General features: G+C 33.5%; 2 protein-coding genes across 2 annotated transcripts in view; one reads left to right on the top strand and one right to left on the bottom strand.

The window, feature by feature from the left end:
* Positions 1 to 3,176: 3,176 nt before the first annotated feature.
* Positions 3,177 to 5,937, top strand: LOC139527630 (uncharacterized). Its single transcript, XM_071323162.1, has 2 exons — positions 3,177 to 3,349; positions 4,172 to 5,937. The coding sequence occupies exon 2, from the start codon at positions 4,176 to 4,178 to the stop codon at positions 5,877 to 5,879; it is 1,704 nt and encodes a 567-aa protein (XP_071179263.1). The 5' UTR covers positions 3,177 to 3,349; positions 4,172 to 4,175; the 3' UTR covers positions 5,880 to 5,937.
* Positions 5,938 to 10,868: 4,931 nt separating this feature from the next.
* LOC139527629 (NADH-ubiquinone oxidoreductase subunit 8-like) overlaps positions 10,869 to 27,955 on the bottom strand; it is a 31,447-nt gene continuing 14,360 nt past the window's right edge. The window contains exons 3-6 of the mRNA XM_071323161.1: positions 25,574 to 25,669; positions 23,508 to 23,680; positions 13,061 to 13,189; positions 10,869 to 11,120 (exon numbers count right to left, since the gene is read on the bottom strand). Coding sequence (XP_071179262.1) covers positions 10,989 to 11,120; positions 13,061 to 13,189; positions 23,508 to 23,680; positions 25,574 to 25,669 — 530 coding nt within the window. The 3' untranslated portion in view covers positions 10,869 to 10,988. The remainder of the gene's footprint in view (positions 11,121 to 13,060; positions 13,190 to 23,507; positions 23,681 to 25,573; positions 25,670 to 27,955) is intronic.

Genomic DNA, 27,955 nt, shown 5'->3' with positions numbered 1-27,955 from the left:
AAGTATCGTCATCCTGATGGAATGGTGTTTAATTGTGGCAAGTCTTACATGCATATCAGGATAGGAACACCATAATTTGATTTAAATGTGATAATGAGACCCAAAGGATCTCCACCAATGTGGTGTTCTAGTACAAAGCAAACTATTTTCGTCTTACTCATTTCTTCATCCTGAATATAGATATAGGAAGATGTAGTATGAGTGCCAATGAGACAACTCTCCATCCGAATAACAATTTATAAAAGTAAACCATTATAGGTCAATGTACGGCCTTCAACACAGAGCATTTGCTCACACCGTATACAACAAGCTATAAAGGGTCCACAATTACTAGTGTAAAACCATTCAAACGGGAAAACAAAGGTCTAATCTACTAGTATATAAAAAAAAAATGAGAAACGAGAAACACGTATGAATTACATAAACAAACGACAACAACTGTACATCAGATTCCAGACTTAGGACAGGTGCAAACATTTGCAGCGATATTAAACGTTTTAATGGTACCAAACCTGCTCCCTTTTTCTGAAACAATAGTATAGCATCACAACATAGAAAAACACACGACTAAAATATCAATAAAAAAAACGTAAATTAACACACTATGAATACTTCGCTAAATAAACATACATGAATACTTTACAAGCAGCAATGATACAATATATCTATACTACTAAAATAACAAGGTCAAATTTGTTAGCCTTAAAACGACGAATGAAAAAACCCCAGAGGAGGTGCGATGGGGACGCTGAAGTGCGATGATCTTTATTGATTGATGGCTAGTGTAAAATCTACACATGATGTTCAATTATTATGCCTTTGAGAAGCAGATTTTTTAATAGTTTTTAGATAAATTTGCATTTGTTATTGTCTAAGAATGTTCTTAGTTACATTTGCATACTAAGATAAGATAGTACTTTTTGAATTTCTGTACGAGTTCCGCGTTTATTGTAATATAATAATACGGAGGATTGCGGACCTGCAAGTATACCGATATTACCACTCTTCGCCGTACGCAAAACAAAGAACTTTTATCAGCTGATCTATATAATTATAGTGTATCCTTATGTTGTACAGAAATTAATAACTATTGGACACTGCACCACCTTCAACAATGAACAAAACCCAAACAGTATAACAAGCTATAAAAGAATCATGAAGAGTTGTACGTCTTATTGGCAATCATACCACATCTTCATATTTATTAATACTTTTGTAGATTTCGACGACAGAAAAAAAACGCTACAAAAGATTGTCTTTCCCCTTTCCACTAATCACTCCCCATTTACAGCAATATTCAAAAATTAGAAGCCCTTTATTATATTAAAAACCATGGGGAAAAAGATTCTAAAAAACAAATTGACATCAAAATGAAAAGCATTGAAGATATAGTTTAAGTAGACGTTACTCCGAACCGCGGTTTAGTTATAACTGCGCCTGTTCGGTGTCTTACACCCTTAACCACTCGCCCAGCAATACTATAGAAAAAGAGTATTCTGTAGTTGAGTGACACCTTTCTTCGACGCCTTCAACGCAGTACATCGGATGTATTTTGTGATGTATATGTTAGCGGCAATAAGTGAAATTAAGCTTAAATCCTAGGCAATAAGCTAACGCCACGGCATTAAGTTATTGCCTGAAATTTTCAGGCATTAAGCTTATTTCCTGAAATTTGATGATGATTATTCATATCCTATTGCCGAACATAATTTTAGGTAATAAGTAAACTCTGGAATTTTTGCATATTAGGTGATTTATTCTTGATATAAAGTCGATTCTTAATTATATTTCTTATCTTACATGTATAGATATGCATTCATTTGATAGATCTTCAAATTTAGTAAGCTTATTTAGTAGTTTTAGAAGTTAAAAAAACGAGAAATAACTCATACTTTTTTCATGTTTTTGTGGTATTACAAAATATTAAAAAGATTTAAAAAGAAGTGATTCTATCCTATTAAAAAGGGGGGAGATTTTATAGAATAATTATAATATTCATTTGAAAATATGTACCCTTCACTAGTTGAACTGGTAAAAGTAGACAAAATTAAGATATGATGTTTTGCTCGCACCATTTTCCATTTTTTTTTATTGGATAAGTAAATTTTAACAAAATGATTTTAACACAAATTTCTATCAAGTTTCATTTTTTTTTAAATAACATATTTTATTAGTGATTTTATTTCCGGTCTCTTGTAGACAGTTGTCTCATTGGCAATCATACCACATCTTCGTTGGTCGGTCCTAACTTTATTATAATTACTGTCATACGAATATCTTAAAGGACCAATCTTAGGACAGGCTGAGCTTCGATAAACAGGCCCAAGTTCTCATAATGTTATTATGTTACAAATATATTTTTATTTAAATGAATAAATGTCATTTGCGCCTGTCCCAAGTCAGGAGCCTCTGGCCTTTGTTAGTCTTGTATTATTTTAATTTTAGTTTCTTGTGTACAATTTGGAAATTAGTATGGCGTTCATTATCACTGGACTAGTATATATTTGTTTAGGGGCCAGCTGAAGGACGCCTCCGGGTGCGGGAATTTCTCGCTACATTGAAGACCTGTTGGTGACCCTCTGCTGTTGTTTTTTATTTGGGCGGGTTGTTGTCTCTTTGACACATTCCCCATTTCCATTCTCAATTTTAAATGTCCTTTATTTACTCGCATTTATATTTTAGGCATTAAGCTTAATGCCTGCACTCATTTTTTAGGATTTAAGCTTAAAACCTAGGATTTAAGACTAATTCCTAACATCATTTAGGCAATACTGCCTAGGCATTAGCGTATTGCCTAGGATTTAAGCTTAATGCCTAATTTCACTTATTACCGCTAACATATTTATATGAAATCATGCTGATAATTATATAAATATTTTACAGTTAGTCCTTTACACACAAGATTGTGTCCACTGCAGTGAACTCGTTGAAAATCAATGCTGTGCAATGCATGCCTTGTAAAAGCTGTAATAATATAAGGTCATGGTTTAAGTAAATGACTTATACACTTACAGTGTGATTTTTCTATCCGCACATGTTAAATAGAAACTTCAGATATATATATATTTCGTTATTGTAGTGGTTTACACAATTGAGTAGTTTTACATTTGTCATAAGTATCTTTTACAGTAATCTATTGACTTACTTGCTCTACATAGGATCCTATTTCAGTCCCTATGTCAACGCAGAACCATTATTATAAGTTAGAATGGAATGAAACAAAGTTTAATGCGATATAAGATAAAATATTAGATGTTTTTCTAATTTATGCACTTTTGTGCCTATTTTTTACATTTCAATTAGCGCACTAACAACACGGATGTGAATTTTTTTCCAGAGATCTGTTTAGGTAAGCTAAAGTCCTACTACTATCTTTGTGCTAGAACGGAAAGAAGCTTAACTAACAATATGCCACACAAACTAGTCGCAAAAATCAAATAAAAGAAAAATATATGCACTTTAATTATGTGTCCAATATTAACAAGTTCGATAGAAATTCAAATAATCGATGCATAATTACTATGTCGGATTAAACTTGAAAGGCACAATAGTAAATTTCTTTATTTCTTAATTAATGTTCCCATTTTAGGGAGTACTTCACGTTTTTTCAATCTATATTATGAAAAAAATCTTTAAAAAAAACTATGGCACTCATTAAAACTTCCAACATCAGTGTTTTGATACCTAAAATGACTAAATGCAGTTTACATTGTAATGATAAGAATTGCACTTTATGTGCTTATTACCATGGAAAATAGTTTATAATTTTTTCCAAGCTGAACACAATAATTATTCTTTCATCAATGTATTTGTGTTTGCTTGACCAAAATGAGTGTATTTTGCAAATAAAATTATTATTATGAATAAGTATATTTTATTTAGCAAGGTTTGCGGAACAAATAATGTGCGATCGTGCCCCTAAAAATGGTAAATATTTACAGGTATGATTTTGTTTATGGAATCATATATTTTATCAGTTCTGTAAAAGTGTTAGTTAGATTTCTTCTATAAAAAGTGCGATGTTCATTAGAAGTATGTTTTCATTGTCTCAATATCTTTTGTGGAATAGATTGCGACATTTTGATGTTAATAGAAAATCCGACTTTCTGAACTCTTAAAATGCTTCTGTGATACGTTTTTCACATACTGACAACATTTTTTCTGATTCTAGGATAATGGAGAAGAGTTCCAGTACCGTTAGATCAGTTTCTTGTGACGTCTGTCAGCGTCGATCTATTTCAAAACCTGCCACTAAATGGTGCCCTCACTGTGAGGATGGGCTTTGTACAGATTGTCATGAACACCATGGCGCCTCCAGATCAACCGCTAATCACCATGTAATTCAGATCGAGGATTATCATCATTTCCCGTCATATGTTGCTTCTGTAAAACACCGTTGCGATATTCATAAACTTGAGCATGAATTCTACTGTACATCACACGCCCTACCATGTTGTGTTGATTGTACAAAAGATGTTCATTCTTCGTGTTTGGAATTAAAACCTCTTCATGATGTTGTCAAGGATGTCAAATCGTCAAACCATCTACATGAAATCGAAAGAAATCTTTCAGATATTGTTGATAACATTGTTAAGTTGACAAAAGAAAGAGAGGAAAATTTATCTAAACTAGAGGTGCAAAAAACAAAACATATTCAAACAATAACACATATGCGCGAAATAATAAACGATCATTTAGATAAGATTGAAGGAACCGTTTTGGAAGACTTAAGTCGAAAACATGATGCATCGAAAGTTCTAATTGAAAACCTTATCGATAAATTGAATGAAAGAAAACTTAAAGCCAATGCTATTCAAGAAGAAATAAGTTTGATGAAAGAAGCTGCGAGTAACCTTCAAAACTTTATTGGAATGAGAGATTTAGAAAAAAAGGTTAACGAAGAAGGCAAAACATTGGTTATTTTGCAAGAAGACGAAAATTTTTACAACTCAGATATTCATTTAAGCTACTCGGAAATTCTGTCTTCTTTTACAGATAAGGTTTCAGTGTTTGGTGACGTACTCGTTCAGACAAGTCCAAGAAATTTAAGCCTCATTTTAGGAAAGAGGATACAATCGCAAATTGTGTTGCCAAAAGTTGCAGGAATTGAACAGATTAAGTTGAGGCTTCAGCAGAAAATAAAATTGAAGAATAGCAAAGGATTTGACATCTCTAGTTGTGAAATATTAGATCATGGTAAACTGTTATTCTTAGATTGGAAACATGAACGTTTACTTGCGTGTAACATTGATGGCAGCGAAAGTCGCGTTGTTGCTGATTTCACGGGTAATGGTCCGTTCGATATTACATGTATTACAGACGATAAGATTGCTGTATCAGCACGAACATCAAAGATGATAATTTTAACTGAATTTCCAACAGGGAAAATAATAAAGAAGATAAACGTAAATGGTGAATGCTTTGGAATTGACCATAAAGATGGCAAGATGCTAGTAAGACTTGTTAATAGCGGTATATTTCTTCTCATTGATGTAGCGGGTAAAATAATTTCCCGGGTTCGATTTCCGGGCGATCGCTTGCGTTATCTAACATGGTATATGGACAAAATTTATTGCACCGTTACCGGACAGAATACAGTCATTTGCATGAACATGAAGGGGTCTGAAATCTGGACTTATCGAAATGTGCAATTGCGCGAGCCGTTTGGAATAGCTACAGATACAAATGGGTTCGTTTATGTTGCTGGAAGAGCTTCAAACAACGTGGTACTTATTGCCCCTGATGGAAGAAGCAGTCGTGTTATTCTTAGTGACAGGGACGGAATCAACAAACCTCAAGCGCTTTACATAAGCAAGTTTCGACGACAACTTTTAGTGTGTGATAAATATGATGGGTCATCTTATCTGTTCGACTTTTGAATAACAAGTGAAGTGAGCACAGTTTGTTTTATGTTTAGATAGCTGACTATTCAACTGGTGATCGCATCTTTCTTATGTCACATGTCATCAAGGCCATATGTGATGTTTTAATCTGCCGTGGGGTTTTTCCCGAAAATGTCAGGATTTTTTTATTTTGCTGGATAACATCCGATGACACTATTGTCATATTTGTCTACAAGGTCTGCTGACGAAATATAGAAAATTTAAATTTCAGTTTAGAAGGGCACTAGCTGTCAGATGTTCACTGATTTAACACAAATTCTCATATTTGATTAATAACAATATGAAACATTTCTTAAAATCACAAAAAGTAAAATAAACAACTTACAAGGCATGGGCTCGAGAACATGTGGCTTTGTTTCGTGGTGGGCATTTTTAGTCTAAACGCCATCTAATTAACTGTCGAGACAGTTGACCTTCGATTGCCATATAGATAAACTCATCATAGATACCAGGAAATTTATATTTGCACCAGACGCACGTTTCGTCTACAAAAGACTAATCAGTGACGCTCGAAACCAAAAAAATAAAAAGGGCGAATAAAGTGCGAATTTGAAGAGCAATGAGGACCAAAATTCCTAAAAGTTTTTGCCAATACAGCTAACGTAATCTATTCCTAAGGTAGAATAGCCTTAGCATTTAAAAAATTAAAAATTTTGTAAACAGTAAATTTATAATATGACCATATCAATGATAACTCATGTCAAAACAGAACTGTTGACTGATCCTCGGGGAATAAAAACTCCACAGAACTTGAGTGGCATCGACCCAGTGGTTGTAAATAAACTCATCATAGATACCAGGATTTAATTTTATATTTGAGCCAGATGCGTGTTTCGTCTAGAAAAAATTCATCAGTGAAGCTCGAAACCAAAAAAGATAAAAAGTCCAAATAAAGTATGAATTTGAAAAGAATTTAGGACCAAAAGTCCTAAAAGTTTTGCCAAATACAGCTAAGGTACTAAGTAATTAACATAGGACCCTATGGAAAATACATACAAACGTTTTCTTTAGAGAACCACTGAATGGAATGAAACCAAACATGTACTTATTTTGAAGCCGATTCATCATTCAAGATGGCCGCCAGAGAGAGACTTAGTTTAACATATGAGTAATATGACCTATGGGAAGTACACAATTCTTCTTCTATGAGAACCGCTAAATGAGATGGAATAAAACATGGCAAGAATGTTCCTTATAAGGTGCTGCTACTTTGTAGGATATCTTTCATCCAAAATGGCAGCCAGTAGGGACTTAGTTTAATATAGGACCTGTCATAAAAATGTTTTCTTTTAGAGAACCACTGAACCACGGTAATTTAAGATATGACCAGTTGAATGTTCTTCATGAGGTGCTGACCAAGTGGTGTTGCTTTGTTGCAAATCCATCAACCATTCAAGATTGCTGCCAATGGGGGATTTAGTTTAACAAAGGACCGCTATAAATGGGAAATGTATAAAAATAGTATAACGTCCATCATCGCTGTACTAGTATACACGTACATTACATATTTGTTAAGGGGTCAGCTGAAGGACGCCTTTGGGTGTGGGAGTGTCTCCCTACATTGAAGACCTATTGGTGGCCTTCGGTTGTTGTCTGCTCCATGGTCGGGTAGTTGTCTCTTTGACACATTCCCCATTTCCATTCTGAATTTTAAATGTCTCCTTCAAGCAAACAGCTAAATGGACTGAAACCAAATATGATTTGAATGTTTCTTTTGAGGTGCTGTTACTTTGTAGTGGATTTGTCATTGTCCATATAGGGGCCTCAGTACTAAGCGGTCTTAGTAGATTTACTACTGTAACCACTAGGCCATTCAACACTGAGGTTGTGAGCTCGAATCCACGAAATAGCCAAAACGTGGCGCTTAAAAGTGCACATCAAAGAAACAAACCTAACCAGGAAAACTTACCATTGATGAATGAAGCATGAAAATGAGGCCAAGTTCTGATGAACCCTACCAGAGAGACATGGTCACCTTATAACCATTACATGCTTTCAATATAGTTGACTGTTTGTATATACAATGTAGTATCTAAGAAACAAATTCAACCACGAAAAAAAGGTAATGGTCAGTTGATAATTGCTAGACAGACATATACACCTTATAATCATTCAATACACAAAATAAACTTGACCTATTGCTAATAGATTTATAAAAACAGACTAAAAACTAAATTTTATCATCTAGCAATGAAGTGTAAATGAGGTCAATGTCAAATAAAATATGCCAGACTGACATGCACATCATTAAAAATATTTTCATAGACAAATATAGTTAACCCATTGCATACAGTATTAGAACAAAGGTCCAAAACAAATAAACTAAAGTTAACACTATAACCACAGAACCATACAAGAATGTGTCCAAAGTATACAGATGCCCCACTCGCATTTTCATTTTCTATGTTCAATGAACCGTGAAATTGGGGTAATTTTTTTAATTTGGCATTAAAATTAGAAATATCATATTATAGGGAACATGTGTACTAAGTTTCAAGTTGATTGGACTTCAACTTCATCAACCAGGTGCTCCGCAGGGCGCAGCTTTATACGACCCCAGTGGTCGAACCTTGAACAGTTGGGGCAAATTTGGTCACAATATTCAAGCTTAATACTGTCTGAATTTGGATTGTGATCAAATTTTTGACATAATATAGGTTTTTGCAACAAAATTTATGTGGTCAAAGATCTAACAAATCTGTTGCACAATACTGTGCAATTGAAGGTTTCTTATTGAAACTTTTCAAAATTCGAATTTTGAAAAATTTTGAAAAAAAGGAACCCTTAAAATAATGGTAAACAATAGATTCCCTCCCAACTTTTTGAAACCCCCCTTGGAGCAATAACCCTTAAACTCAATCCCATGCTTACCTTTGTAGTATTGAACCCTGAAGTACAATTTCAGAGAGATCCATACACTTAAACACAAGTTATTGTCATGATTGTTTGGAAACTAGAAATATGCTTCTTTTTGGCCCCTAATTCCTACATATTTTGGGCAATTAACCCAAAACTTAATCCCAGCCTCCACTTTTTTATATGGTACATTGTGGTACAATTTCAGAGCGATCCATACAATTACTCACAAGTTATTGTCTAGAAATTAAAAAAATGCTTCTTTTGGCCCTTAATTCCTAAACTTTGGCCCCATAACCCCTTAAATGAATCCCAACATTCTACTTGTGGGTTTAAACACTGCAGTATAATTTCAGAGCAATTGAAATACTTGTACACAAGTTATTATCCTGAAACTAGAAAAATGCTTGTTTTGGGCCCCTTTTGGCCCCTGATTCCTTAACGGTTCCCCAAAATCAATCCCAACTATCCTTTTGTGGTATTGAACCTTCTGAAAAAAATTCATAAAGATCTATTCACTTAAACTAAAGTTATTTTCCGGAAATCCATGTGTCTTTGGATGACAATGACGTAGACGACTACACCATACCATTATACGATCCCAAAATTTTACAAAAACTACCTTGACCAAAAACTTTAACCTGAAACTTGCACTATCATTTTCTATGTTCAGTGGACTGTAAAATTGGGATCAAAAGTCTTATTTGGCTTAAAAATTAGAAAGATCATACCATATTTGACCACAAGAAACATGTGTACCAAGTTGCAAGTTGATTGGACTTCAACTTCATCAAAAACTACCTTGACCAAAAACATTAACCTGAAGCGGGACAGACCGACAAACAGACGGTCGCACAGACCAGAAAACATAATGCCCCTCTTCTATCGTAGGTAGGGCATAAAAAATGAGGTAAAGGTCAGATGACACTTGCCAGTTGAACAGGTACACCTTACAATCATTTCATACACCTAATATAGTAGACCTGTAGCTTATAGTATCTGAGGTATAGACTGAACCACAAAAACTAAGCCTTGTACATCGATCCACGAAATGAGGTTGAGGTCAAGTGAAAACTGTCTAAAGGACTTAAGGACCTTGCAAGGTATGCAAAAAAAAAAAAAAAAGTTATCCTATTTAACACTCATAATAAGAGAGAAATTAAGAATACTAAAAATATTATGACAGACGGAAATTTCATAACATAAGGCATCTATATACATAGTATGAAAGAATAAGGTCTTTTACCTTCAGATATATTAAGCTTTTAAGAGGATATTAAACGCCACTGCCATCATATCACTATCCCTATGTTCAGCTTTCTGCGATAGAAGTCACAGGCTGGACAATAAAAACAAAACTGAAACTGTAGGAGATGTGGGTTGTATGCCAATAAGACAGCAATCAATCGACAAAAACCAAATCAGCACATCTAGAGGGCAACATATAGTGTTAAACAATAGACATGTACATGTGTCTTAACAATATGTCAAGTACTTAATTGCTTATGTCAGTTTAAAAGCTCACTTAGAGATTTTGTTGTATAATAGTTTTTCAACTTGCTGACTTAAAAGGAAACTTAATTGTTGTGAATTTAAATGAATATCGTGAATAAATTGACAAGAAACAATCAATGATCTCCCTTCTATCAAAATACAAACAATTTAGTAGAAAACCTGAATATCAAAAGAGTCAATAATTTTAAAGTTGTCATCATTTTAATTCTCAAATGTGTATTATCCCCTATCTTTATCCTACAAGAAAACTTCCTGGAGCAGTTGATTGCATATTGTCCAAATATTTCCAAAGCGTGTCATGGGGTACAACAGTAATCAATCAATCAAATTGGTATATATCATGGAATATGCACATTTAGGATAACCCTTAAACTCCAATGTTCGTTCAAGGGGAGGAGGGTCACATGAGATTTTAAAATAAAACATCGACTTGCTTTGACCAATGTGGACATTCACACAATTCATTAACACAATAGGCAAAATATCTTTCTTACTGTGCTATAGTCTGGTTGATGCAGGGCTCAGGTGTGCATTAAATACCTCAGATTATTACTTAAGTAATAATTTTACAATGTATATATTATGCAAATGACATTTAACTCATATAACTGTTTATTTTTCAGTTCATAAATACAACTTTTATCACAATGTCAGAGCATATTGAGGCAATTTAAAATGTCTGTCAGGATATTAGATCTACAGTGAAATTACAGTTTATCTATACAGATGATCTGCCTGCAGATTAGAAGCTATTTCTGCCTCCCACTTGTCACCATTCTCCAGTAACTTTTCTTTGTTGTACAGTAGTTCTTCTCTTGTTTCTGTCGAGTATTCAAAGTTAGGACCCTGGGGAAGAAAAGAAATGGCATGTATAACATTAATTGAACAATACAAAAAAAAATATCAATTTCAGAATGCAAGATGAAAATTCATGTTGATTGACACATAGATATTCCTCACCTTTATAATGCTATAATATTTGAGACAAATGAAGACTGCTTACTTTTTTATGATCATTAAATTTGTAGTTTGTGGGAATTATTACAGGAGGGATGTTGCCTTAAGAATACATAAAAGTAAATAGAGGCTCTTAAGAGCCTGTGTCACTCACCTTGGTCTTTGTGCATATTAAACAAAGGACACAGATTCATGACAAAATTGTGTTTTGGTGATGGTGATGTGTGTTGTAGATCTTACTTTACTGAATATTCTTGCTACTTACAATTTTCTCCATCTGTAATAACTTGGCCCTTTAGATACAGAGGAAAATTTTTTGAAATTTACAAAAATTTACCAAATAAATGAAAATTGCTAAAAATTGACTATAAAGGGCAATAACTCCAAAAGTGGTCATCTGCCAATTTTGGTAATGTTGACTTATTTGTAGATCTTACTTTGCTACACATTAATGCTACTTACAGTTTATCTCTTTCTATAATAGTATTCAAGATAATAACCAAAAACGGCAAAATTTCCTTAAAATTACCAATTTAAGGGCAGCAACCCAACAACCAGTTGTCCGATTCATCTGTAAATTTCAGGGCAGATAGATCTCGACTAAATAAACAATTTCACCCCTTGTCAGATTTGCTCTAAATGCTATGGTTAAGGAGTTATAAGCCAAAATCTACATTTTACCCCCTATGTTCTATTTTTAGCGTGGCAGCCATCTTGGTGGGTTGGCCAGGTCACCACAAACATTTTAAAAACTAGATACCCCAATGATGATTGTGGCCATGTTTGGTTAAATTTGGGACAGTAGTTTCAGAGGAGAAGATTTTTATAAAAGTAAACGACGACGGACGACGACGCTGGACGCCAAGTGATGAGAAAAGCTCACTTGGCCCTTTGAACCAGGTGAGCTAAAAAAGGAAAATGGAATTGAAGTATGTGAAAAACTATCTTTTCAATTTCCAGCAAAAATTGGCACATGGGTTGCCATTTTTTAATTTTGCAATAAACGATGTACTGCTTCAAGAATGTAATATAAAATTAAAATTGCAATAATAAAATCAATGGTAGATAGTTTTTTTATGTACATCTGTCTTTTTGTGGTATGAAACCTCGTGGTAAATAACATACAATTATCTTTATATATTACATCATTTTTCCTAGTTAAAACTTAATTGATGTGGGAGTGAGCTAATCTACTGAGAGGCACATGTTTTGCAAAGTCATAAATATCAAATGTCAAGAGGCTTTTGGAGCAACAAAGCAAGAACAAGAACAAAAACCTTACCTGAAAAAGTTAAAGTCGTTAAAGAACGTACAAAGGCATTTCACTTTTATCATTATGATAGCATCAAGCAAATTGGATATCAGAATAACAATTGAAGACTTTTGTGTTGGTTAGATAGAATCAGAATAGGGAAAATTCTATAGGATCTTCCATACATTTTTCAACTGCTGTTAAATGTATATCAATGTGTGTTGAAAAATTTCATTTGAAATTTCTTTATCAGTGGCGGATCCAGAAATTTTCATAAGTGGGGGCCCACTGACTGACCTAAGAGGGGGCCCGCTCCAGTCATGCTTCAGTAATTCCCTATATAAGCAACCAATTTTTTTCCCAAAAAGGGGGGGGGGTCCACCCTAAATCCGCCTCTGTTTATATAATAGTCTCAGGAAAAAAATAAACAAATTTAGTTAAAGTGATTAAAGTAATATTTTAAGGGCAATAGCTTTAATTAAAGACCCCAAAAATGCTATTTCAGTGATGTGGAAACTGTACTGATATGGTCTTTAGTCATATAATGTAATGTTTTCTTCCATAGCTATTTCCATACCTCAACAATAGCATCAACAGGACATGCTTCCTGACAAAAACCACAGTAAATACATTTGGTCATATCAATGTCATATCTTGTTGTACGCCTGCTGCCATCAGCTCTTGGCTCTGCTTCAATTGTTATTGCCTAGAGAAAAATAAAAAATTAATTTGTTTCTTACAAATTTCATGACAGCAGTTAAAATTATAAACACTAGAATCAAAGTGAAAAGGCATAAAATATGTCCGATGTGTAACTGTAAACATATACTAAAAGCTGATAGTGCGGTGACTGAAGGCAGATTTTTTGGAACTTAATCTCCCCACCGAACACACACCTACATAATATATCATTGGAAAGAGGAAATCGTGTACTATAATAATATGCCTGTCGTCAGGACTTGATATGGTCACATTTTTTTTTAAATTGAGGTCAAAGGTCATATGTAAAAATTTGTGAAAATGTGGGTGGGTTTCAATTTTGACATTTTTTTCTATTTCTAAACTCTACCTAAATACAAATGATGCTGTTTCGGCTTTAGTAATGTTTGTTATTATACATAAACCTTAATCATTGAGATTTTTTATGAAAAAAAATCCTAAAACGACCGTTTATATAAACAAAACTTCAAAAATCAAGTTTTCAACCTATAAAATGTTAAGAGCACATAAACCTTAGAAAAATATCAATTTCAGGTAAAAATCAAGTGTCATGCAGGACAATACTTTAAAATTATTTTTTAAACTATCATATTGGGTGAGGTATCAAACCAAAGCCATAGAACACTACAGTCAAATATGACCTCAAATTGAATTTGCGGATCATACTTCAGGTTTTTTTATAGACTACTCGTTGCTTTTTTTTCACAATTATTACTGCTTCCATAGTATTATCTTTTGTTGTGTATTTAACTCTGGTTAATACTTATTACATTATAGGTTTTGTAACTATATCCCCCCTTTTTTCCCTTGCAACGTACCACAGACTTCAAAAGTATTCCATATAAAAAAAGAAGATGTGATATGATAGCAAATGAGACAACTCTCCAAATGGGACCAAATGAGACATAAAACAATTATAGGTCCCGTACGGGTTTCAACAATGAGTAAAAGTCATACTGCAAAGTCTTCAATTCCCGAAACGAATAATGTAAAACAAACAAAAAATCTAACGGCCTGATTAATGTACAAAATAAATAATAAAGAAACCAATATAGTATATAGAAACAAACACTGCATTACCGTATCGTAATTTAAAACTGACACATACAGATAGTGGCGGGATTGAACTTTTTTAAGGGCACGCCAACAATCCCCTAACCTCGGGACTGGATTCGTGTGTACCAGTACAACAAGCTTTATACCAAATCAACCCTTATCTCCATCATGTTCATTTTCATCAACTGTCACAATAACAATAACGGTACCACTTTTTCTGCACCAGATGCGCATTTCGACATTACATGTCTCTTCAGTAATGCTCGTGGCCAAAATATGTGAAATCCAAAGCTTATATTAAAGACGAAGAGCTATAATCCAAAAGTTCCAAAAAGTATAGCCAAATCCGTGAAATGAATCAGAGCTTTGCATGAGGGAGATACATTCCTTAATTTATAATAATTTCTAACATTTTGTTTTAATATTTCTACACATTTCACTCATGGCCACAGGTCTGCACATGAAAGGTTCTGCTCAAAGCAAACACGTTATTTTGAGTTTTTCTTTACAAGTACAAACAAGGCATTGTAGGAAGTCCGAAGACATTTGTTCCTAAAAATTACCAGCTTCAAACCATCCCTATCAATTCATCCAAGATTTATAATAACAGAGATCTATAAGGGGGTTTAGGAAGGTGTGATGACATCCATATGCTTGTCTGCAAAGATGCTGGGGAAACATCATACGAGAAGTACACACTATCTTGAATTCGCTGAATATCATGGTTGGCAACACATTAGATAGCGTCGCACTTTATTTTAAGAAGCATAAAATCCATTGGCATTCAATGTTTCAACAAGGTGTTTTGAACCAAACTCACGGTACATTTGTAAAGCCAATCCTAAATGAAAAGGAGTAAAATAAAAAAGATTGCCTCAACAATTGCTTAGCATTTCCACAATTTCTCTGGTGCCATTTCCTGAGAATAGTCTTGGCGGTATGCAGTTTCATTGAGTAACCATAGAATGAATTGCAATAAATACGAAGGCATTGACTGAATAAAGAAGGAAGAAACACTTCATCCAAAGTTGGGTAGTCTTCTTTGGAGTTTCGATGTCTTTTCTAAGTAAACTTGCAGCGGAATTAAATATCTGTCCGTTATTTGTGTCTATTACAGTTGACATTGAGATTTTGAGGTCAGTTTTCAATTGACTAGAAGCTTATATGGCATCTAAAATAGTTAATTTGCTACTAAATAATATGTTATATTTGCCTTGAACTTGTTGAAGTTGTTTGACAACTGAATTTTTATAGAAATAAATGAGTTTAGACTGCATTTTTCATGAAGAATATTTTAAATTAGAATCAGCCTGAAGAAATGATCTATATTTATCAAGTAACGGTGCCATGAGGAATGACCATTAAATCGTTGTCAATAGCCAAAATAGAATTAGTAAAAGCAGCATCGTGTTCTGAAATATCTGCTTCCACGGGTTTGGATTTTTTTTTTTTTTCGTTTTTAGCAAATATTTTGTAATGCAACCAAAATGACAGAGTGCTTGGAGTTTAAAAGATGGACGGGAAACTATTTCAACTTTAACTTTATCTGACACGAATAAAACATTTTTAATGCGCTCATCTGATTCAAACTTGAGTAATTTTTTATCTTTCTAAAATGTTTTGTTGCAACAAAATATACAAGGGCTCCAGATGAACGACTGCATTCTAGAACGTGTACACTGAATACCCGAAACTGAATGACTACAGTCAGATAATTGTATGTCGTCAAACTTCCTGCACGGAGTTCTTCAAATTAACAGCTATCGCATGAAACATCTTGATGTTCCCCTCATCCAATTTTTTATGCAATGCAGATACAAAAGTCGACTTCCCTAAACTGGTAAATTGACTTAAAATTTCAATCGAGGTTTTTTTAGCATATTTTGTATTCACTGCATAAAATTTAACGACTTTTGTCTGTTCTTTGGACTTAATCGAGCAAGTTGCAAAGGACTTGACATATCACGGAATATTTACTGAAACTATCCGTCATTATTTTGATTTACAATAAGACTTTTCTGACAAAGTTTTTTGATGTTTTATAGGGAAAAAAAATAGAATATAAACATATACAAACAAAGTATATGGCATATATCAGTGCACTTTAATTGAAAATATGTGCATATAATAGCAAAAAGGTAGTAATTTCATATATCATTTGAGAGCAAATTATTGACTAATACACAAAATGGGACGGAATGCACGTGATTGAGTTCCGTGTTGAAATTGAAGATTTTTACTCCATTCTTTTTCCATTGATTTCTTAAGTTTTTTTTCATATTTTGGTTCCGAAATTTTTATCACTTATTAGTTTTATTAAATACTATATGCTTAAAATATTATGGGATCATTTTTATTACTACTACATGTATAAAGAAGAAACTAAAGTTTGAGTTTGAATTTGCAATTAAAATTACCTCAATTTTAAATAGTCTGAAATTCACAAATTTTATAGATTAGAAGAAAATAAAATACTGAATAGCATATTTTGAGATGTAAAAATTGCTTCAGGAAAAACTATTTCAATTAAATGTAAGCAAACTTACCCATTTTTTCATTTTGAAAAAGGGGGGTTGAAAGTCTCCAATATACTACCAGTCATTAAAACAACTTTTTAGAAAAAAGTGACCGTACGAAATTCTGACGACAGGGCAAAAACTAAAGAAGACATATTTGTCTTTAAGTTAAGACCATGTTTAGCCGTGTGTTATTTGGGGAGATTAAACTCGCGATCTAGACGACTTTTTACACTTCTGTCACCGCACTATGAGGGTTTATATCTAATTCCTATGCAATTTCTTTGTAACAGTGTTCATTGGTTGTCTTCCTTAATTTTGAGGGGGGTTGATTCCACAGTCTACCTTGTCTGTATCTTAGATAAGGCAGTCTACCTTGTCTGTATCTTAGGCAAGGCAGTCTACCTTGCCTGTATCTTAGGTAAGGCAGACTACCTTGTCTGTATCTTAAGCAAGGCAGTCTACCTTGCCTGTATCTTAGGTAAGGCAGACTACCTTGTATGTATCTTAGGCAAGGCAGTCTACCTTGTCTGTATCTTAGGCAAGGCAGTCTACCTTGTCTGTATCTTAGGCAAGGCAGTCTACCTTGTCTGTATCTTAGGCAAGGCAGTCTACCTTGTCTGTATCTTAGGCAAGGCAGTCTACCTTGTCTGTATCTTAGGCAAGGCAGTCTACCTTGTCTGTATCTTAGGCAAGGCAGTCTACCTTGTCTGTATCTTAGGCAAGGCAGTCCACCTTGTCTGTATCTTAGGTAAGGCAGTCTACATTGTCTGTATCTTAGGTTTAGGCAACCTTTTGAATTCCAGAATTTTATGATATATTTGTGATATCTTGAAAAATAAACTAAACAGTCCCTTTGTTTGCCATAAAATCTTATTACTGTCAATTTATACATTGTAGTTCTATAGAGTACAAAAATTTTAAAGACATAAAGTGTTTAAGTTTAACGCTGGATATGATATTTCAATGTTAAGATGCTATAGTTTCAGGGATTTTTTATTTTTTAAATTTGAAGTTAACATAATATTTAAAATTGAACTTATTAATAAAGTCACATTATAATAGAGATAACTGTATTGTGTTTTATGCTTTGCCATTATACATAAACTTGGTTTTACTGTCGCAAATTGCCGTTTATCAATGGCTGTTTGATGTAGCTTGGTAAACTCAATTTGCAACAGTTAAACATAAGTTTGAAGTGGGCCAAGCTTAGTACTATACAGCTATAATCTCCTTATTCTTTAAAATCAAGCTTAGCCTACTTCAAACTTTGGTTTAACTGTGGAATTTTTTTAGTCAAAGTGGCATTATCAAAGGTAGAACAACTGGAACAAAAATTCATTAATTTCAACTGATCAAAATAAGACTACATACTATAGTATAAATCAGCAAAATATCTGAAATCGAATAGCAAAATATACTAGTAATCAAAGCATCGTCAATGTTGTCATTACACCAATCTTTTTAATAATAGACAAGTATTACTCTCGCTAAGGCATTATACACATTGTTTTGTGCTTTCTAATAGATTTCATTCTTCAAATTGAGAATGGAAAATGGGTCTTGAACACTACAAAAAATCAACCATCCAGAGCTTCAGCTAACCCCTAAACAATAATGTGTACTAGTTCAGCAAATATGTCATACTAGACTACAAAACATATAAAATGAACCAAAATGAAAAAAATACAAGACTAACAAAGGCTTAAGGCTAAGGACACTGAATGAGCACTAAAATGCAGTAAGGTTAAAAAACATGTTTTGTGATTTGGATGGAAAGTTGTCTCATTGGTGATCTTCTTTCATCTACTTGTGAGATCTCCCCCTTCCCCGAAATCTCTACCCAATGTAGAATAAACAAACACAGAGCAATAGGCATAGTAAGACTCAGTTTAAAAGAATTCAAAGTCTGATGTTAGAAGAGGTAACAGAAGAAACTACACAAAATGATATGGTTTGAGCAACAATTAAATGTTCATGGGTTTTTAAATTTGTGGATTTTAGTTTTCTAAAAAAAATAAAAATTTATAAATTTAAGCCTTAAGGAATGAGGGTTACAAATTGTCTGGATTGAAGGAAATTGCAAAGTAAACGTTGACCCCATGGTGATCACATTAATTAACCCAAGATAGAGTGATCAAAAGATTAAAGACCATCAAAGGTTTTAATTAGCGGTGCACTACGTTTGCGCGCAAAAATCATTACGTTTGGGCGCAGCTTTTAATTACAATTGCACGCATTTATTTGACAGATAAACTAAGTTAAGCTTTGGTAATAATACTTATTTATTTATTTATTCCATTATTTTTAAGTAAAAGTACCCTTTCCGTTAGTGTAAGTCACCTACTCACTCACGAAGAGGTGGGACTGGGATTTCAAGCAGAATAAATCAGTAGCATTATATTCTATCAATACGAAAAGTATAATATCCATCGAATTTACCCCCGAATTACTTTAAAAAAAACTTCGAATGTTCGTGCCTTGACAAAACTTCACAAACTAACTTAAATTGTTTATGAATTTAAAAGCGATCACTATTCAGGATACTTGTTCCCTATGAAAAATTCGCAATATAGTTACATGAATGCTCTAAGTTATAACGGAATTTATAATGAACTCTTTATATTTTGCCTCAGAATTCAATATGAACAAGGAAAAGATATTTTCAAAGTTAATGATCATTTATAGTCATATTTATTTTGAAATTTTAGTCATTTATTCTTATATTATTTATATTTTATTATATTCCCTTTTTTACCTGAGTTTACCTGTAAGATAAATGCGCGCTAATGTAATCAAAGGCTGCGCGCAGACCTAAAACATTTTGATCCCCAAATGTGCGCAAACGTAATGCGCCCTTAATTAGACGATAAGCATGTCTTCTAAAGAAAACAGTTAAATAAACAAATGCTATAAACATATCTTTAATTGTACAATGTGGTAAAGTAATTCTTATCAAAAGCAACCCCAGCATGAAATTATTTTCCCCCATATTTACAAGAATTATGAGGATATAAAATGATCATTTATCATAGCATATCAATACCAGAAATCTGACTTTCATCGATCAAAAATATTTATTTATGAGAATTAAAAGATCAAAAGTTGTACAATTTAGGTTTTTAAAGATTAAATGGGTATAATTTTGCCTACAGTGGTTCATAGTGCGTTTCCATTGTGATTTTTATTATAGTATTCTCAGACTTGTGGATTTTCAATACATTCTCTAGATCATATGATATCAGTAGTCAAACCTACATGGGGATCTTTCCATGTCTTGATTAAAACACATTTGTTTTATTTCCTTGGAAACTCAAATTAGTGGATAAAGTCATCCATAAACCAGATCACCGCAGGGCGCAGCTTTATAAGACTGCAGAGGTTGAACCCTGAATGGTTTGGGCAAGTATGGACACAACATTCAAGCTGGATTCAGCTCTAAATTTGGATTGTGATTAAATAGTTGACACAGCATAGGTTTCTGACACAGAATGAATGTGGTCTAATAAACTTAAAATTTGTTTTTTGCCTTTGAGCAATTCACTATGCTGTTGAATATTAATCCTCTCAAAAAAATGTTTGAAGAAATTTTCTTTTTATTTATGAAATCTTAAATGATAAAATCAGGGTTGGCAAAGTATTACCCGCCCAGGAAAACCCAGGCGGGAATTCCCGGGTTTTCCTGGGCTGGGCAATACTCCCTGAAATGGGTAATACTGGGTAATACTGGGCAATAAGACTTTTTAAGCTTATTTTAACACAAAATAGTAAAGTCTTGTTGTAGTTTCATAGTATTATAGCTAAATATATACATTTTATACAGATAACCATTGAGTCATGTTTGTAGAAGATTGAAAAAAAATTTTATCATAAAATTGAATCCCCCCCCCTACAATTTTTTTTTCACATCCCCCTTTCTCTTATTCCAAAACTGATCTCAATTCAAATTTATAATGGAGTTTGCAACAATAACTACTTATTTAAATACATCATAAAATATTAAAATGTAAAAAAAGTGCTTGTTATTACTGAATGGTAAAGATTGTTTTAATTTATCAGTTGGTAGTAAAAGGGAATATACATTGTATATTGTATAAAACAATGATTAAGGGGTAAATTCAGTAAATAAATATACGGACCTTAATGTAGATAGATTAATTTGAAAACGGGACGAAAAATTAAAAATCTACATACACAGTTAGATTCGGCATATCAAAGAACCCCAATTATTCAATTTTTGATGAAATCAAACAAAATTTAATTTTGGACCCTTTGGGCCCCTTATTCCTAAACTGTTGGGTCCAAAACTCCCAAAATCAATCCCAACCTTCCTTTTATGGTCATAGACCTTGTGTTTAAATTTCATAGATTTCTATTAACTTATACTAAAGTTATGGTGCGAAAGCCAAGAAAAATGCTTATTTGGGCCCCTTTTTGGCCCCTAATTCCTAAACTGTTGGGATCTCAACTACCAAAATCAATCCCAACCTTCCTTTTGTGTTCATAAACCTTGTGTTTAAATTGAATTGCAGGCCTCGACAATAACGCTTGTCTGATTGTCCGGTACCAGAGGGAAAAAGGTCGGACAAGTAAAAGCTGTATCAAGCTTGTCCGTCGGGACAAGTACATTATTATTCTGCAGAAAATCAATTTAATCCAACTTTGATGAACAAAGTATTTATAAACAAAAAACAAGAAAACAAATATTAATTTGACATGTTTCTGTATTCTGTTTATTCAAATGCAAAGCCTTTTTCTTCAACATGTTTACTTGCAATCGATAATTTTTAACTGGTTCTTTCTTTGTCAGGTACTTTTTAACAGGTAAAAGGTATACTATTCTCGGAAACCAGTCTTACTGATCCGAAGCAATGATGCACTTTGTAGATAAGTTAACTTTACAGGACAGTTCGTCACCTCGAAAGATTCAGCTCCAAGTTTAATAGACAGTAGGAGACATATTTAGTAGACATCATTGTTAGACAGTTTGACAAGGCAGGAAACATTTCGGGACCAAGACAAAACAGTACCTCATTTTGCTACCTTATTCTGTTCCTTTATAATAAATACCATACCGGTAATTTTTTCGATTTTTCAAAACATTTTTTTTTTTTTTATTTACCATCAAATTCACAAAATCATATTTGATCATAAGTAGAAAAAAACAATACTTGCAATATGATGACCTGTAGCTGTTAATTTCTGTGTCATTTGGTCTCTTGCAGAGAGTAGTCTCATTGGCAATCAGATCTTATGATGGCTTATCTTCTTCTTTTTATTGATTGAATTTAAATATAAAGCTTTTTTCAACTTAAAAAAAACAGGATACAAACCCAATGAGTGTACATTGGCCTATCAGATGGTGCCTCATGTTTAGAGTCTGATGAGACTGGCATTGATGAAAACTAGAACCTAATTCCTGTGATATGACTAGTTTCGCAGTTGTACTTGACTCATATTTTTGAAAAGTATTTCAAAAGAAATATATCAAATTCAGTTATATTGTTTAAATTCGTTTTGCTCCTTTAATCAACTAAAAATGTACAAAGGTTATTTTTAATAGAAATTTTTTGGACAAGTAGCAATTTCATTCGGACAAGTAAATTTTGGTATGTACTTGTCCTACAGGACAAGTTGAAAAAAAAGTTATTGTAGAGGCCTGCATTGATTTCTATTTACTTATACTAAAGTTATTGTGCGAAAACCAAGAATAATGCTTATTTGGGCCCTTTTTTGGCCCATAATTCCTAAACTGTTGGAACCAAAACTCCCAAAATCAATCCCAACCTTCCTTTTGTGGTCATAAACCTTGTGTCAAAATTTCATAGATTTCTATTTACTTAAACTAAAGTTATAGTGCGAATACCAAGAAAATGCTTATTTGGGCCCTTTTTGGCCCCTAATTCCTAAACTGTTGGGACCAAAACTTCCAAAATCAATCACAACCTTCCTTTTGTGGTCATAAACCTTGTGTTTAAATTTCATAGATTTCTATTTACTTAAACTAAAGTTATAGTGCGAAAACCCAAATTCCTGACTACGACGACGACGCCAACGTGATACCAATATCAGAATATACGACCAAGAAATTTTCAATTTTTGCGGTCGTATAAAAACCAAGAAAATTGGTTCCCCACGAATATAAGTACTTTCACAGTACATAAATTAACAAAGGACTACTATAAGTTACTGACATGCCAGCTCTAGGCCTCAATTAGACTAATTGAAAGATTATGTCTTTAACATATGAATATCAAGCACAGTCCCATGAGTCCCTCCCGTTAGAGGTTCAGTACCTTTATCATGTCAGAAACTGGTTTCAAAATAAATGTGTTTATTTCCAATGCAGACCTTATGAATTAAAAAAAAAGCTATTTTTAATGACCTGACAACAGTATTGTATCTAAATCCCTTCTGAAGAAGTTTGTGTGAAAGTTTGGTTAGCCTTTAAGGTGAATGACAACATTTTTGTGCTTTGAATAGAATGTCACCATATAAGATTTGCTGTGAAATACATGAAACATATAAGATGTATGCACCTTAATTTAAATTATTTATACTAGAATGCATTATAGGTTCAGTGCTATAATTTGGGGAACAGAGCTTTTCAAATCCTGGCCATTACTGGTACAGGGGAGAAAAATAATGAGTGCCAAGTGACCTTGAAGAGAGTTTAAAGACAATTGTAAGCAAAATAACATCAGTGAAAAACTTTCATAAAATGGATTTTACCTGTGCAGGACATATAGCTTCACATAATTTGCAGGCTATACATCTCTCTTCTCCTGAAGGATATCTTCTTAAAGCATGTTCACCTCTGAATCTTGGACTTAATGGCCCTTTTTCAAAAGGATAATTTATAGTTGCTGGTTCCCGAAGAACACCAGATACTGCCAAGCTCACTCCTGAAAAGAGAAAGAAGACCTAATACTAATATGAATTATTAAACCTACCATCATCAGTAAAAAATCCTGTTTTGAAAGATGTTTGGTGCTACTAATAAGACTAACAAGAAGAAGACTTTTTTAACAATAAAGGTATGCATACCAAGTGATGAGAAAAGGGTAATAAACCTAGTTTAATTGCAAAAACTCCTATAAAAAGTTGTTTGACAGTTTTGATGTAAACAGATAGTAGGCAGATATATGTTACATATGGCCAAAAAATACGTGAAAGATTGAACCTTGAAATATAATGGAAGGACCCCTATATTTTGAAAGACCAGCAAAACCTTGAACCTTGTAGATCATTGGTGTGACAAACAAATGAAATTTTTAAAACTCTGCCTCTTTATTCCTTTTTTTTTTATGTATGAATGCATAATTAGATTCAAAAGGAAGATGTAGTCATCATTTTTTATGAAGAAAAAAATACCACTTTTCTTATTTGAACAGACTACTAATATATACTCACCACCTTTCAGATCTTGACATAAATTCCCTCAGGTTATAATCAGACTACTATGCATACTCACCACCTATCAGATCTGACATAAATTCCCTCAGGTTATAATCAGAATACTATGTATTCTCACCACCTATCAGATCTTGACATAAATTCCCTCAGGTTATAATCAGAATACTATGTATTCTCACCACCTATCAGATCTGACATAAATTCCCTCAGGTTATAATCAGAATACTATGTATTCTCACCACCTATCAGATCTGACATAAATTCCCTCAGGTTATAATCAGAATACTATGTATTCTCACCACCTATCAGATCTGACATAAATTCCCTCAGGTTATAATCAGAATACTATGTATTCTCACCACCTATCAGATCTGACATAAATTCCCTCAGGTTATAATCAGAATACTATGTATTCTCACCACCTATCAGATCTGACATAAATTCCCTCAGGTTATAATCAGAATACTATGTATTCTCACCACCTATCAGATCTGACATATATTCCCTCAGGTTATAATCAGAATACTATGTATTCTCACCACCTATCAGATCTGACATAAATTCCCTCAGGTTATAATCAGAATACTATGTATTCTCACCACCTATCAGATCTGACATAAATTCCCTCAGGTTATAATCAGAATACTATGTATTCTCACCACCTATCAGATCTGACATAAATTCCCTCAAGTTATAATCAAAATACTATGTATTCTCACCACCTATCAGATCTGACATAAATTCCCTCAGGTTATAATCAGAATACTATGTATTCTCACCACCTATCAGATCTGACATAAATTCCCTCAGGTTATAATCAGAATACTATGTATTCTCACCACCTATCAGATCTGACATAAATTCCCTCAGGTTATAATAAGACTACTGCATACTCACCACCTATCAGATCTGACATAAATTCCCTCAGGTTATAATAAGACTACTGCATACTCACCACCTATCAGATCTGACATAAAGAATTCTCTCAGGTTATAATAAGACTACTGCATACTCACCACCTATCAGATCTGACATAAAGAATTCCCTCAGGTTATAATAAGACTACTGCATTCTCACCACATATCAGATCTGACATAAAGAATTCCCTCATTTTATAATTAGACTACGACATACTCACCACCTATCAGATCTGACATAAAGAATTCTCTCAGGTTATAAGCAGACTACTGCATACTCACCACCTATCAGATCTGACATAAAGAATTCTCTCAGGTTATAAGCAGACTACTGCATACTCACCACCTATCAGATCTGACATAAAGAATTATCTCAGGTTATAAGCAGACTACTGCATACTCACCACCTATCAGATCTGACATAAAGAATTATCTCAGGTTATAAGCAGACTACTGCATACTCACCACCTATCAGATCTGACATAAAGAATTCCCTCAGGTTATAACTACTGATTTCTGCCATGCCATCATCAGGAGTTGGTATTTTCTCACTTACATCCTCTGGAAAAAAGTAAACATAACACTTATGATTTAAACATTAAACCAGGTGCTCCGCAGGGCGCAGCTTTGTACGACCCCAGTGGTTGAACCCTGAACAGTTGGGGCAAATTTGGTCACAATATTCAAGCTTGATTCTGTCTGAATTTGGATTGTGATCAAATTTTTGACATAATATAGGTTTTTGTCACAAAATTAATGTGGCCAAAGATCTATTGCACAATACTGTGCAACTGAAGATTTCTTCTAGAAAATTTTGAAAAAAAAGGAAGCCCTACAAAAAATGGTAAACAAAAAATCCCCCCCCCCCCCAACTTTTTGAAACCCCCTTGAAGCAATAACCCTTAAACTCAATCCCATGCTTTCCATTGCAGTATTGAACCTTGTAGTACAATTTCAGAGAGATCCATACACTTAAACACAAGTTATTGTCATGATTGTTTGGAAACTAGAAACATGCATCTTTTTGGCCCTTTTTTGGCCCCTAATTCCTACATATTTTGGGCAATTAACCCAAAACTTTATCCCAGCCTCCCCTTTGTTATATGGTACATTGTGGTACAATTTCAGAGAGATCCATACAATTACACATAAGTTAGTCTTGAAACTAGAAAAATGCTTGTTTTGACCCCTTTTTTGCCCTTAATTCCTAAACTTTGGCCCCATAACCCCTAAAATGAATCCAAACCTTCTACTTGTGGTTTTAAACATTGCAGTATGATTTCAGAGCAATTGAAATACTTCTACACAAGTAATTATCCTGAAACTAGGAAAATGCTTGTTTTGGGCCCCTTTTGGGCCCCTAATTCCTAATCGGTTGTGACCATCATCCCCAAAATCAATCCCAACCTTCCTTTTTTGGTATTGAACCTTCTGAAAAAATTTCATGAAGATCTATTTACGTAAACTAAAGTTATTATCCGGAAACCAATGTGTCTTCGGACGATGACGCAATTTTTGGGGTTGTATAAAAACCTTCACATGCCTACACTGTCACGGGAAACAAAATATCAACAGATTCCCAAGTTATCAGACTTATATATATATTTCTCAAAAAAAATCATACTGATAAAAATTTCTTGCTGATATGAATGTGATCAGTGCTGACCAAAGTTACATGTAGCTAACACCAACAGTTGTTTTCATCATTAATGTTAGACATTGGAATTAACATATTCTTTATTGGAACCAGATGCAGGGCACAGCTTTATACGACCGCAGAGGTTGAACCCTGAATGGTTGGGGCAAATATGGACACAACATTCAAGCTGGATTCAGCTCTAAATTTGGATTGTGATTAAATAGTTGACACAGCATAGGTTTGACCGTTTCTGACACAGAATGAATGTGGTCTAATAAACTTAAAATTTGTTTTTGCCTCTGAGCAATTCACTATGCTGTTGAATATTAATCCTCTCAAAAAAATGTTTGAAGAAATTTTCTTTTTATTTATGAAATCTGAAATGAGAAAAATTGAACCCCCCCCCCCCCCCCAATTTTTTTTTTCACATCCCCCTTTCCCTTATTCCAAAACTGATCTCGATTCAAATTTCTAATGGAGTTTGCAACAATAACTACTTATTTTTAAGTACAGCTCTTTATAAGAACCAGGCAGAGTGCCATATACATGTGATACATGGGGGGTTTCAGATTTTATCTACAATTGGCCTAGTAGAAGCAATAAATGAATCCTGCTCAAAAAATAATTTTGAGTGGGAAAATATGAGTGGTTGCCATGGTAACTGACACACAATTTTTTGGTTGTTAAGCGTAGAAAAATCTTTCAAAAATCAGCTAAATCACCACATTTCAGGGCCTGATAATGAATAGAATCATACATTTAACATTAATTTTCATATGTAACATTGATAGAACTTGGGTTAAGCTTCATTTTAGTGAAGATTGCATGTCAAACAAATTTGTAAATTTTTTGAAAAATTTTGCGAAAAAATGCATATTTTCAACTTTTCTGAAATTGGGATTTTTGCGAAATTATCAAATTTTCTCTGGTGTTTTTCAGAAAAGTGCAAATGTGTACAGAAAAGTTAGCACAGTAGTTATGAAGTTTGGATACTACTTAACCAAATTTAATAGAAAAATGTGTGGGATTTTTTTTAGTTTTATCACCATAGCAACCTATTTTTTCCTTGGAAACGGAGTTTTCATTTACAGAATATTGCAGTTTAAGAGCTTAAATGTCTTGAATTGTTTTATAACCGATAAGAAAATACATAAAAGCTAACGCAAACTTTAAATTACTATCGTCAAGTGGTGTAGACTTCAATTGTT

The sequence above is a fragment of the Mytilus edulis genome, chromosome 6, assembly GCF_963676685.1.
Source record: "Mytilus edulis chromosome 6, xbMytEdul2.2, whole genome shotgun sequence".
Taxonomy (NCBI): domain Eukaryota; kingdom Metazoa; phylum Mollusca; class Bivalvia; order Mytilida; family Mytilidae; genus Mytilus; species Mytilus edulis.
This window is presented reverse-complemented; position numbering and strand designations above follow the sequence as displayed.